Source organism: Aspergillus oryzae, chromosome 1 (genome assembly GCF_000184455.2).
Source record: "Aspergillus oryzae RIB40 DNA, chromosome 1".
Lineage (NCBI taxonomy): Eukaryota > Fungi > Ascomycota > Eurotiomycetes > Eurotiales > Aspergillaceae > Aspergillus > Aspergillus oryzae.
The window spans coordinates 3,834,429-3,846,807 of NC_036435.1; the positions used below are offsets into that span (position 1 = coordinate 3,834,429).

Here is a 12,379-nt window from a genome sequence, read left to right on the forward strand (position 1 = left end):
CTCCTTACTCATACTAGACAAGCATCATCTTTTAACCGAACGCTAATCCCTGCTGGTCGATTTCGACTGGTTCTCGTCACAAACGCCAGCGATGGCGTGCTTCCACGAACGAAAAATAAAGTAGTCTCCTAGGATTCTAAACCACAACCAGCTGCAAAGATATGCAGAAAAACGAGGAACGTGCTCAACATATGTAAACAGCACTTGGCAACATTGTTTATGTATCATGTCGTATCCGATTGAAAAGGCAACCCCCACCACCGACTCTCCGCAAGAGACGTCGGATGTGGAAAGATGCAAGTCAAACGAAAAGAACTCAGAACAGTCTCAACAGCCTACCGCAGAGAGACAAAAATGGTACCAATGGTTTGCGCCGACAGATACTCCAGCCGAGCGTCGTCTGATTCTCAAGCTGGACGGCCTGATCATCGTCTTCCTCTTTCTGGCCCATTGGGCGAAGGTGCTGGATTCGTCGGCGACGAGCACTGCCTATGTGAGCGGTATGAAAGAGGATCTAAAGCTGTATGGGAATCAGCTTAATTATCTCAATACGGTGTATATGTAGGTTTGCTCAGAGATGGCAGGCAGTGGATGACATTTCTAACTTGCTATGCAGGGTTGGATTCATCACGATGCAGATTCCTCTGACATTGGCGGTTAGTTTTATATTGACCATGAGTGGGTATGTACAAATGCTAACATGACAGCTTAGATGACCCGCTGCCCGGTGAACTATTTCCTCCCGGCTGCAGATCTATTGTGGGGTGTTTTTACTCTGGCACAATACAAGGCCAGCACCGTGACCCAGCTTTATGCACTGCGATTCTTCGTCGGAGCCCTTGGTGGTTTCTTTTTTCCTGCTGTTCAATGGTATCTGGGCAGTTGGTATAAGAGGTCTGAGCTTGCGCGTCGTGGAGCGATCTTCTTCATTGCTAGCCAGGTGGGCAGTATGAGCTCGGGTTATATTCAAGCCGGTGCCTATGCACGACTGGATGGTCGGTATGGGATTGAAGGATGGAGATGGCTATACATCATCTGTAAGCCTTATTCCCCCAACTTCACCACCGCTGTACTAACAGAGATCCATAGGCTTTGCCTGTACTATTCCCATCGCCTTCCTCGGTCTGTGCCTACTCCCCAGTACGCCAGACCGATGCAACTCACGTTATCTCACCCAGGATGAGATTCGCTTAGCACAAGAGCGCATGGCCGCCGAACACCGCGAGCCCCGTCAACCATTTACTATTCCCAGAATCATCACCATTCTCAAAGGGTGGCGCATTTGGATCCTCGTCGGGTTCGCCTTCTTCTTCTCTCAAGCTGACGGGGTCTCCTCGAATAGCGGCCTGTCCCTCTGGCTCAAAGCAGAGAATTATTCCGTCGAATCCATCAACACCATCACCACCGTGTCGCCAGCCGTCACTATTGTCGCCTCGATTGTGTGCGGCGTGATATCCGATATCTACGACGCCAAGGTCTCGTTGATCGCTATCACTGCGCTTCTTAATATCTTTGCCTGCCTGGTGCTTGCGATATGGAAGGTTCCGGTAGGGCTGAAATTCTTCGCCTTCTTTCTGTCAGGCACGGCGGACGGTATTGCGGCCATCATCTATGCGTGGGCGAACGAGATCTGTGCGCGCAGTGCAGAGGAGCGGGCCTTGGTTATTAGTGCCATGAATACTATTGGGAATACGTTTGGCGCTTGGATTCCTCTTTTGTAAGTGACATTAACATGAGTGTGTAGGTGATTATTTATGCTGACTTTGGTTGACAGTGTATGGAAGACGGTTGATGCGCCTCGATATTTAATTGGGTATAACTGGAATCTGGCACTGGATGTCTGCATGTTGATCATGCTGTTCGTGCTACGGTATTTCTGGGTGAGGGAGCAAAGGAGGGATAGGGCATGAAGTCGAAATGAACATGCTCTTACCACTGTAAGATGATATACGAACAACTCTGTCTATAAAATGGATACTTTTAGCCCGTGATACCTCTAAATTCCATCTTGGTATGGCAGTCAGTATATTATATTCCACGCGATATAATAGCATCATGGTGTCCGAAATGCTTCATAAACCGTCCGCGGATCACTCGATGCTCACGCTCTCCGACAGCAATCGGCCACAGCACCCTGGCAGCACCATCTTCAAATCCAATCGGGCAGCCATCTGCCCGCTGACACTCTGGTGCGGCACTCATATAACCTGGATCCACTGTATTCATAGCGACATGCCGCTTCCACGCCGCTTCACTCTCCGTCTCTGTAATCATATTCAGCGCCGCCTTGGACATATTCGTGTGAACATGGTGACCAGCTTTGCTCGCAGACTTGGTCCTGCTCTCCAGGATTCCCTCCCGCGAGGACACATTCACAATGTATCCCAAAGGCCGAGACGACTTCCCCGTGGCGCCCATTCGGGGCAAAAGCTCCCGACATAGAATCAGCGGCACGAAGGCATTCACAGCCTGCGCGCTAATCACATCCTCATACGGGATCTGGTCCAGACGCTGAGTCCACGACGACTTCGAGTCATCCTCCGCCATTCCATCCGGACCCAGACCCTTCTGCACCATTCCATGACCTTCCACAGACTCTGGCTCCGCGCTCCCTGCGATCTGCAAGCGGACCTGATCCTCAATACCCCCCCAAGCACTGCCCACTCCACCCCGAAGCTTGGGCACATACCGCTCCCCATAATCCGGAATCAGCCCAAGCTCCCCAATCTCTCCTTCCAACTGCTCCTCCCGTACAATGGCCCTCGTCTCAGAGCGCACAGGATCCGTCAGCGTCTGCGCCGCATTATTAACCAGAATATCCAGCGCCTTGCCAGCAGTCTCCCTGCCATCCCCCTCCCAATCATCCAGTAACCGCTTCACAACCTCCACAAGCCGAAACGCATCTCTGGCCGTGCGAAAGTCCGCCCCCACTACCCTCAGTCGCGACGAAAAGGCCCCAAAATCCACCTCCCTCGCATACCGCACCACCGCGTCCCGCGGATAGCGCGATGACACGATCACGCTGGCTCCACAGCGGAGCAGCCGCAGCGCAGTTTCATAACCGAGGTTGATTCTCCCGCCCGTAACCAGGGCCGTCTTCCCTGCTAAATCTAGATTCGGGGGCTGTGAGATCGCCGACGAAGCCAGGTTAAAGGACCCACACGGTCGACACAATGACGGGTATATATCGTGCGCTTCGTCAGTCCTGATCTCGAAATGACACATGTAGCAATTCCGCTTCGGTCTGCGGGACTTGTAACTGGCTTTTGAGCCCAGTTGGCTATCCTTATGGGCCGTGTGAAGGTGATTCACGGCGCGGAGACCATCTTCGAATGCCAGTTGCGTTTTCACGGAGGCGATCACGTCCGGGAATGGACTTGTGCCGGTTAGCATTGAGATGGAGGGGTATTTTTGGAGATATTCGAGCACGCGAAGTGCGGATTTGAAGTCTTTGGTTGTGGGGATTATCCCTGTTCCTTTTTCGGTGGCTTCGGCTGTCCAGGTTCTGATGGAGGACATCTGGTTTACGGAGGCTTTGATTCCGCTGATGATGCCCTGGCATTGGAGTATGCGGATTGGGGCTGGGATGGTGGTATCTGGGATTAGGTGTTTGGAGATTGCGTCCAGGAGCTCACAAGGTTGGGTTGGGAGGTGCATGGCTAGGGGACTGGGGAGGTGATTCTCCTGGCAGAGGAGTTGGTCGCGGCGTAGACATGCTGCGATTGTGGCTGGGGGTTGGGTTTGGACGAACTGCGTGTAGTCTTCTTCTTCTGTTTGGGACATCTTGTTAGGAGGATACAGAGAAATAAATGTTATGCAGCGGTCGGGGCGTAGTGCAGACTATATAATAGTACTTATACTAGGAAAATGAGGCTGGACAAGTGAAAAGCGATGTGGGGGAATGTGGATCGTCATTCATGAGTCACTCCTTTCGGCCCCAATACTTAGGGCTATCTCGTATCTACTAGTAACTATGACCATATATATAGGAAGTATACCCACCACCTCAACTGTCCCATATTCAATTCCCCCAAATCAATAGTTAAACCTACTCCAACTACCAAAATGTCCCTAAACAACGTCATCACCTCCCTCTCCACCCTCCCGAGAGAACTAGCCCATCAAATACTCAACGACATCCGCATCTGGGACATCCTCCGTCTCATCATCCACAACAATGCCCACATCAACACCGACATCCTCACCCACCCAACACTCGGCCGCCTTGTCCACCACGATCTAAAAACCCTAGACGAAATCCGCCCAGTAGCAGACCTCTATCGCACCGTCTGCGCAGACCACGGCCTCACCGCAGCACCTCTGACATCTCCCCTAGCCCTAAACACCCAAACTTATAAGTCAGACTACCAGGAAATCATAAATTACATGCACTGCCGCCTCAGGGATGAATTGTATCTAGAGCCCTGGAAACGGGAGGTCCTGGCTCATTACGCCCATCTCCCCGCTGTCTGGGACTCATCTACCATCGATGGCATGGTAGCACGCTGGAATGCCATCCAAAACGCACAGGAGAAACTCAACAAGCGAAAAGCGAGTCAGCTTCACAAAGCAGCGGATCTACTCGAGGCTAATCCCGAGATCTTGAAGAAAATGATCGACCCCAGTCAAACGCCGAGGAAGAATATCCCGCATATTTTGCAGCGGCTAAGGGGCACTGAGAAACAGATTTTACGGCAGTCGTTGCTTCGAGGGGGTGCGTTGAGGGGGATGTCGTGGTTTGCGTATGGGCATTTTCCGGTGGTGCCGTTTGATCGGGCTTTGGGGGTTGTTTTGCGGGGGCTGGAGGGTTTGGGGGTTGAATTTGGGCTGGGGGAGGATGGCGCTGATTCGAGGACGTCGAGGAAGGAGACTAGGGACTTGGGGGAGGTCGGAGGGTCAGTTAGGGTTGTGGTTGAGGGGTTGAATTTCGTGTATGATGGTCAGGATGGGGGTCGGTTGCCGAGGATAGATATGGACGAGGGTGGGGGGTCTTGGTATTTCATTCCTAGGGGTCCGGTGGATGCGTTGCTTTATACCAAGGATGGCATGGAGGGGCAGTATGAGGCTCATGATGAGAGGGAGATTGCCTGGTTGGAGGCTTTTGTGGAGGTGTATCGGTATTTTGAGGGCCAAGGGTGAGATCTGGCTAGAAGATGGTAAACGTGGCTTTGTTTTGAGTTGCAACTAAAGAAGAGCTCATTATGATTAATTGGAGGTTAAATGAGTAACAAGGGTCTTTAAAACGGTGAACAATCTACGGGATAGACTGAAGGATATTACTATTATGCCTTTACTTGATGATGTGGAGTATACCCTGTGTATTCGATGAATAGACTCACATATTTTGTCATAATAAGGAGCTGTGCTTCGAGCCGGTGCCAATGGCCGCAGCCCCCCATTCATACTGCTAAGTCTAACACGATTACCCATACTGATAGAAGCAACAGTGGGGAATATTTCCACTAGGCAAACACCAGGCAGGGCCTTGCATGGACACGTGATCCTATCGTCCAATGACAACCTACTGAAAGAGCCTCAAGGAAGCTCTGTGCACATCTCCCCTCTCTCTAGGCGCATTACTAGACTTATTACTGCGATATATGTGTTAAGGAAGGTGGAGAGCTCTGACTCATTGAGGCTCATATAGACAACCAACATAACTATTGGTCTCTGATTTGTCCATTGCTCAGGCAACTACTTAGGAGTAGCGAGCCTAGGCAGGGACCTTCTGCATGCTACCGTTTCCCACACAATGACTGAGTCATTGTACAACATTAGGAGGGATATATGACAAAGCATCTGGGGTGCTCCTTTCCTTTGTAGCTAGTAGCTCATCACCTACTTAAATGGCAGGTGCCCTCCCTATGTTTAGCTTTTAGAGAGCACGGCTACCCACCACTTCTCAGAGCCAGATGTACATCCTATACGACACAGAACACGAATCTAACGATAGCGATAGCGAAATGTCGTCATTTTCAGAAGATGAAGCAACATGCGAGAGAGGAGCTCCGACGACCTCAGGTCAGTCCTTTAACTGTTCAGCAGCACTAGAAAGTGCGAGACTAATACTCTATAAGACCCAAACTCTCAGCCCGTGAACTATGCCCCCACCGGTTCCATCTCCGAGGTCCATAACCTCTACGAGTCAAAGCCGGACAAACGGGGTCGCACAACGTGGACGAAGGAATACCCTGATGACCTCACCGTCCCGGCCGAGAATACTGAATCCGGCCAATACGCACTCCTGGTGCGAAACGTGAAGTGTTACGACGGCCGTAAACCCCTGCAGATTCACTCCATCGTCGTTCAAAGTGAATCACTGAAGGAGTTTCTGGTCAGGGTCTTCAAGGACTACCCCGGCCTGACGATGACGTTGAAGCGGGTTGAGTTCAAGCCACCATTCATGCCGTTTGTCCACCGGTGGGAGGGATTCCAGAAGGCCAGGGACGAAGTCAAAGACCCCATGACCAAGTCCGTAGTCGACCTACTCTATAACATTTTAGAGGAAGAGCTTCGTGAGACTATTACCCGCAGGAAGGACCTGATTCTCAATGGCGTTGTCACTCACGATATGCTTTGGGCGATCTTTGAACCGGGAGTCAATGTTTATTGTATTCATGGCGATCATGAACGTGTCCTCCAGTCATTGTCGGCCTCGACCAACTGTGAAGGAGTATTTGTTGTGTCCGCTAAGTACGTTGACTATGATGGAAATGGCTTTGGATATAGGAAGCAAGGCCAATGCATCCCCCCTTTCCAAGGGACAGTGCCAATCACTTCCCTACCCGTTTTCCCTCTACATTTCCACCCAAATGCAGGCGGCGTACGGGACAATCTCATTTCCAGGGGAAGATTGTGGGAGGAACACAGCGGATATCACTACAAGCAGTACGAAGGACCTGGGTTCACCAAATTCATGGGACAGACCATGCAGCTCAACGTCAAGAGCCGAATCATTATTGACGGCGAGGCCTTCAATACTTTCAACCCCAACGACTCCACCAGAATTGATGGCTGCACCAAAACTCTCAGCGATGAGCAACGGCTTCTGGCGACTCCCATTCTGCGTGGGTACTCGCTAAAGGATAAAAGATGGCTCGAATTCTATCTCGAAGGGGTAAGGGATATTGTCTGGGACTCACAGGCTTTCGACTCGCTGGTCCTTCCGGCAGAGCAGCAGCGACTGAAAGGTCTGATTCTGGCCATCGCAAAGGCACAGTCGAAGCAGATGGATACCTTTGACGACATAGTGCAGGGCAAGGGTCGGGGCGTCATCATACAGCTGAGTGGCCCTCCCGGAGTAGGAAAGACGCTCACGGCTGAAAGTGTAGCGGAGGTGATGCGGGTTCCTTTGTATGTTTTGAGTGCGGGAGACCTAGGCACATCCCCTGGGAATGTCGAAAAGGCACTGAAGGATATCCTTCGCATGGTCCCTAAGTGGGGTGCAGTTCTTCTGCTCGACGAGGCGGATGTGTTCATGGAGACGCGTAATTCCAAGGATCTGGAGCGGAATGAGTTGGTTTCAATCTTCTTGCGACTGTTGGAATATTATGAGGTAAGATCCCTGATGAACATTAACATTTGAAGAGTGAAGCTGACTGTTTGGGCAGGGTATTTTGTTCCTCACGACCAATCGTGCCGAAAGCATTGATCCGGCTTTCGAGTCGCGTATTCATGTGTCGGTTCGGTACCCTGACCTCGATGCCAAGTCACGGCGCCAGATCTGGACACAATTCCTGGGCGCGAATGGCGGGTTCTTGTCGGAACAGCTGGACTATCTTGCCCAGGTGAAGCTAAATGGTCGACAGATCAAGAACGTGCTGAAGACGGCGCATCTTCTGGCGCGCGAGCAGGATCATGAGATTGGATATGATCATGTTCGGACGGTTTTGGACTTGCGGGCACCAAGTAATGCGAATTTGATGGATGAGACTGATTAACTCAGGCCACCCTTGGGTGCAATCCAGAGATTCCAATAACACAAGGAATCCTATTTTGTGAATTAATATCTCTAATGCAAGTATATTGCTAACATTTCCGTGTTCTAACTCTTTCGTGTTATCTATGCCCGTGCGAGGAGTATTGCTTGACTTATGGTTGTATCGCTTCCTTGGTTCGTCAAAGAAGGGCTGGTCCGAGTGTTTTGGTCGCGGTTGATGTTTGCTCCACCTCAGACCGATATACCACAATGTTGGCGATGGTATCCTTTTTGCTCGAGCCATGGACTGCGTAAGAGTAGTCATGGATTAAAGGCAGTCCTGAGGCCATTACGCCACTAATATCGTGCTCATCATGATGAACACGTCTCGACCACTATTAGCTCTGCACCCTTGTCCCACAAAAAAGTCTCATTTCTCTCCGTCGGTGCACACCGTGTGTTGACCATACTCGCTTTCGACTACTACAATACATCAAAGAGACTATAACTCTTGTTTTTGGAGGGCCTTTGGAACTACAAGAGCCAGGACGATGACCAGGCCGAACCCAACAGACCAGGGTCATCCCCTGGATCTGTATAAGAGCGACGACGTGGTTGTGGAAGCCTACACAGACCTTCAAACAGTCATCACATTCATCAAGGAGTACTTTGAATCCTTTCTGAGTGGCGACGAACAGTACATGGCGATCACACAAGTGTCGGACGATAACCTTCTGGAATTCAACAAATGGCGAGCATGCACTCGACCCCGTACATTCCTAGTCCGAACATTTCCCAATCATAACACTCTGGTCATCAAATTCAAATCGCCACTATGCGAGCAAGTCAGCGAAGCCATGTACCAAAGGTTCTACATTCGTAAATACCAACAGCATCACGGACTCACTTCGGATATACTTTCTCACGCCGGCCCTACGATATACACTCTGCAAAACGGACTGCAGCTCGAAGCAGAACAAGCTTATATCCCCCTTGCAAGCCGAGCACCCGATAACTACCCGTCCCTCGTCATGGAATTCGGAGATATGGCTTCCATTGGTGCGCTCCGAGTCGATGCGCAATTATGGCTGGAGAATACTTCCGGTCGTACAAAATTCGTCCTGGTAGTCGCCTTTGATATTGAGAAGATCGTGTTCGAGTGCTGGGAATATAGAGATGGTGAAGTAGAGTGTATACACGAGGTCAGTGTGGACTATCAAAGTGGGAGGGTTCGACATGCCCCCTTGATGATCCCGTTAGCCTCGATTCTGGATGAAATGCCTGACCTTCCGGGCATCACGGAGGATGCGACGATTGCGTTTTCGGATGAGGACCTTGTCAGTTTAATGCGGGAGACTGTTTACAGTGAGGCGTCGTGAAGAAGCTATGTTCTCTTTGCTGGCTGTTTTTTGCTTCTTTTTCGTTCTGTGAGCGGGTGTCTTGGCCAGGGGGGGGAATGATTGAGCGAGGACTGAACTTGCTTGGAAATATACTTGTTTCTGTCTTTCGTTTTGGTATTTTTGTGGTCGCGAAGCTTAGGGTTACAAGGTTCGAGCGCTCGTGTAGAAACGCAAGCTGGCTATCCAAAATATATTACTCTATTACCTCCACAGTAGCAATGGGCTTGCTATAACACTGATAAGAGATATTGTATCGAGCCTTTAATCACCGAGGGAAAGACATACGGATAGCCAGCCTTGGTCTGATACACGCCACGCAACAGGTCCGACCGTCAAGGTATGTTGTTCCTCGGACATGGTAGTATCTAAAAGAGAGGCACCGATTGGCCGAGCAGGCATTGAACACTCACAGAAGATGTTGCTCGACAGTAAAAGATGTCCGAAATGAATCCGAGGTCGGACATAAGCCATTACTAGCGGGGATCAGTGGGGGGTCAAGACCCTTATCAATCAGTTGGACGGTTATCAATCAGCTGTCGTTATCAATCAACCCAGGGTTTTGTTTTCAAATATGAGTCCACAAAGACAGAGAAGTGAGTCTCCGGATCCTGCCTCATCCGTGCTCGGAGATGCGCAAGAGCTTATCGCCGAGACATTGTTTGCTCTTGTATACCCTTCGGGCGACATGGATGTGAGTGAGATTTTGCCGTGCCTCTACCTGTCAACTAGAATTTCACCTTATAAATTACCTCTAGACATTTCAGGTAGTCGAATGGGATAATTTATTCCCACACTACCTTCCCCTCCCTATTCAACAACACTGGGAATGGACACGAAGAGAAAACAGGCAGACGAAGAAGGTCGAAACATCGAGGAAGCCGACATGGATAATGTCGGAAATGGCACGCATGTGGCAACACGCGATCTGGAGAAAGTCTCTGGTAGTGCGGAAGCTGTTTGGGACGAGGCGTTCCTTGTCACCTTCGACCAGAATGAAGCCCAGAACCCCTTGAATTGGACCAAGAAGCGAAAATGGGGGGTCACCGCGGCCATCTCTGGCACGGGCTTTGTCCGCATCATGGTGTCGACAGTATGATGCATTCCAACATTGCACGAGACGTTCTGTACTGATGATATATTCACAGATGATGGCGCCGTCAATCGATACCATGGCCGAGGAGTTGGATACGTCCATTACCGAGTCCACCATGGCATTGTCGGTCTATCTTTTGGCAACAGCGTTTGGGCCACTCATCATCGGCCCTGTATCCGAAATCTATGGAAGAAAGTCGATTTTCCACATTACGAATATCTGGTTCCTAGTCTGGAATTTGGTCTGCGGCTTTGCCCACTCCAAGGGCCTGCTCATGGCCGCTCGTCTTCTCGCTGGATTTGGCGCGAGTGCAGTGTACAGTCTGGGGTACGGCGTGCTGGGAGACGTGTGGTCAGCGGAGCAGAGAGGACGGTCACTCAGTCTATATTTGCTCATTCCCCTAACAGGGTCTGCTGTCGGACCCATCGTCAGTGGTTTTATTGTTAAATATTCCACCTGGCGATGGATGTTCTGGTCGACCGCCATTCTCCAACTCACCCTCGACCTCTCCTCGCTTTTATTCCACGAGAGTTACGCACCACTTCTCCTCCGTCGCCGAGCTGAGGAATTGCGCAGTAACACGGGCGGTTCGCGTTACCACGCAGCGATCGAAATGCGCGAAGCAGGCCTTTCACCCCCGAGGAAGTTGAGTCGGAGCCTGTCCCGTCCCTTGCGTTTGCTGGCATTCCATCCAATCATTCAAATGCAGGCTATTCTGGAGGGCATTGATTACGGTCTACTTTACTTCGCCTTGAGTTCTTTTTCTGCTCTCTACGTCGCAGCGTACGGTGAATCGGTTGAAATATCCGGACTCCACTACATAGTCATCTGCATCGGCACGGTCTCGGGCTCTCAGCTCTGCGGCCCGCTCATGGATTATGCCTATCAGAGACTGAGCAGCAACACTGGCGAAACCCAAATACCTGAGCTTCGCATACCACTTCTACTCCCCGGAGCTCTCATCACCCCCATCGGCTTTCTTCTCTATGGCTGGGCCGCGCAATATCACCTGATTTGGGTGGTCGTCGACGTCGGGGCAGCCTTGTTGTCCCTCGGTATGCAAATATTTGACACCACCCTGCATGCATATGTCATGGATTCCTACCCCGAGCACGTCAGTTCGGCATCGGCTGCAACGCAGGTGTTGCGGAGTCTGTTGGCTTTCGCGTTCCCATTATTATCTAACAGTCTTTACGACTCCCTCGGATATGGGTGGGGGAACAGCCTGTTGGCGTGTTTATCGATTGGCATCGCGCTGCCCGCGACCGGCATCCTTTGGCGCTGGGGTGCCACACTGAGGGGGAGGCAGCAGTCCAGCTATTGAGACGATGCTTATCTGAATAGATAAGATGGCTACTTGGTCCACTATACTAAAGTGGGGTCCAAAGGTATGTGACCCCCTCTACTTATAGGTACTCAATGGCTCTTACCGTCTACTATGGGCTGCGAGGTACCTATAAGTATAGGGGGTCACATACTTTTAAACCAGCACTGTAGGGTCAACCTAAATCCATATGGGTTAGGTTATCATATAAGCACGAACCTCCTGGTAGCTTATAGCTAATCCATGAGGAATGGACCCAGGTGTTATCCTATGGTAGACCTATGATGAAAAAATGAGTCCGTCCATCTAAGTCACTCAGGTTTAGCAATAGTAGCCAGATTGACAAAGAAGATATGTAATGCCGGGAAAATACCAATCGAATAGCCTCCTACTGTTGGACTAGGTCTAATACGGTGAAAGAAAAAATGTCGGTCCCTCCAAGCCCCTGCATAGTGTTGAACAAAGGATTTGGAATGATTTCGGTATAGATTAAAAAATTCGACCGAGGCAGTTGATTGAACGTGACATTTATGTAACCCTAAGGTTGATGTCACGGGAGCGGGAGATGGAGCTGACCCTTGGTTGATTGCCATAGTCTGTGCCCTAGCAATGTTACTTTTTTACTCCGTAGTGCCATGTGGTGT

At 50.5% G+C, this 12,379-nt stretch overlaps 6 protein-coding genes across 6 annotated transcripts; 5 read left to right on the plus strand and 1 right to left on the minus strand.

Moving 5' to 3' along the window:
* Positions 1-226: 226 nt before the first annotated feature.
* Positions 227-1,910, plus strand: AO090005000968 (uncharacterized protein; the record flags this gene model as incomplete). The annotated part of the gene is made up of 5 exons (XM_001817914.3): positions 227-561; positions 617-656; positions 713-1,037; positions 1,090-1,717; positions 1,775-1,910. The coding sequence occupies 5 exons, from the start codon at positions 227-229 to the stop codon at positions 1,908-1,910; spliced, it is 1,464 nt and encodes a 487-aa protein (XP_001817966.1).
* Positions 1,911-2,028: 118 nt separating this feature from the next.
* On the minus strand, positions 2,029-3,783 carry AO090005000967 (uncharacterized protein; the record flags this gene model as incomplete). Its single annotated transcript, XM_001817913.1, has 1 exon — positions 2,029-3,783. One exon carries the CDS (start codon positions 3,781-3,783, stop codon positions 2,029-2,031), a length of 1,755 nt encoding a protein of 584 aa, XP_001817965.1.
* A 282-nt stretch (positions 3,784-4,065) lies between these two features.
* Positions 4,066-5,139, plus strand: AO090005000966 (uncharacterized protein; the record flags this gene model as incomplete). The annotated part of the gene is made up of 1 exon (XM_001817912.1): positions 4,066-5,139. One exon carries the CDS (start codon positions 4,066-4,068, stop codon positions 5,137-5,139), a length of 1,074 nt encoding a protein of 357 aa, XP_001817964.1.
* An 843-nt stretch (positions 5,140-5,982) lies between these two features.
* Positions 5,983-7,940, plus strand: AO090005000965 (ATP-binding protein; the record flags this gene model as incomplete). Its single annotated transcript, XM_023233842.1, has 3 exons — positions 5,983-6,021; positions 6,092-7,555; positions 7,611-7,940. The coding sequence occupies 3 exons, from the start codon at positions 5,983-5,985 to the stop codon at positions 7,938-7,940; spliced, it is 1,833 nt and encodes a 610-aa protein (XP_023089176.1).
* Positions 7,941-8,469: 529 nt separating this feature from the next.
* Positions 8,470-9,297, plus strand: AO090005000964 (uncharacterized protein; the record flags this gene model as incomplete). Its single annotated transcript, XM_001817910.1, has 1 exon — positions 8,470-9,297. The coding sequence occupies one exon, from the start codon at positions 8,470-8,472 to the stop codon at positions 9,295-9,297; it is 828 nt and encodes a 275-aa protein (XP_001817962.1).
* A 904-nt stretch (positions 9,298-10,201) lies between these two features.
* On the plus strand, positions 10,202-11,735 carry AO090005000963 (MFS transporter; the record flags this gene model as incomplete). The annotated part of the gene is made up of 2 exons (XM_001817909.3): positions 10,202-10,408; positions 10,464-11,735. The coding sequence occupies 2 exons, from the start codon at positions 10,202-10,204 to the stop codon at positions 11,733-11,735; spliced, it is 1,479 nt and encodes a 492-aa protein (XP_001817961.3).
* Between the last annotated feature and the right edge of the window lie 644 nt (positions 11,736-12,379).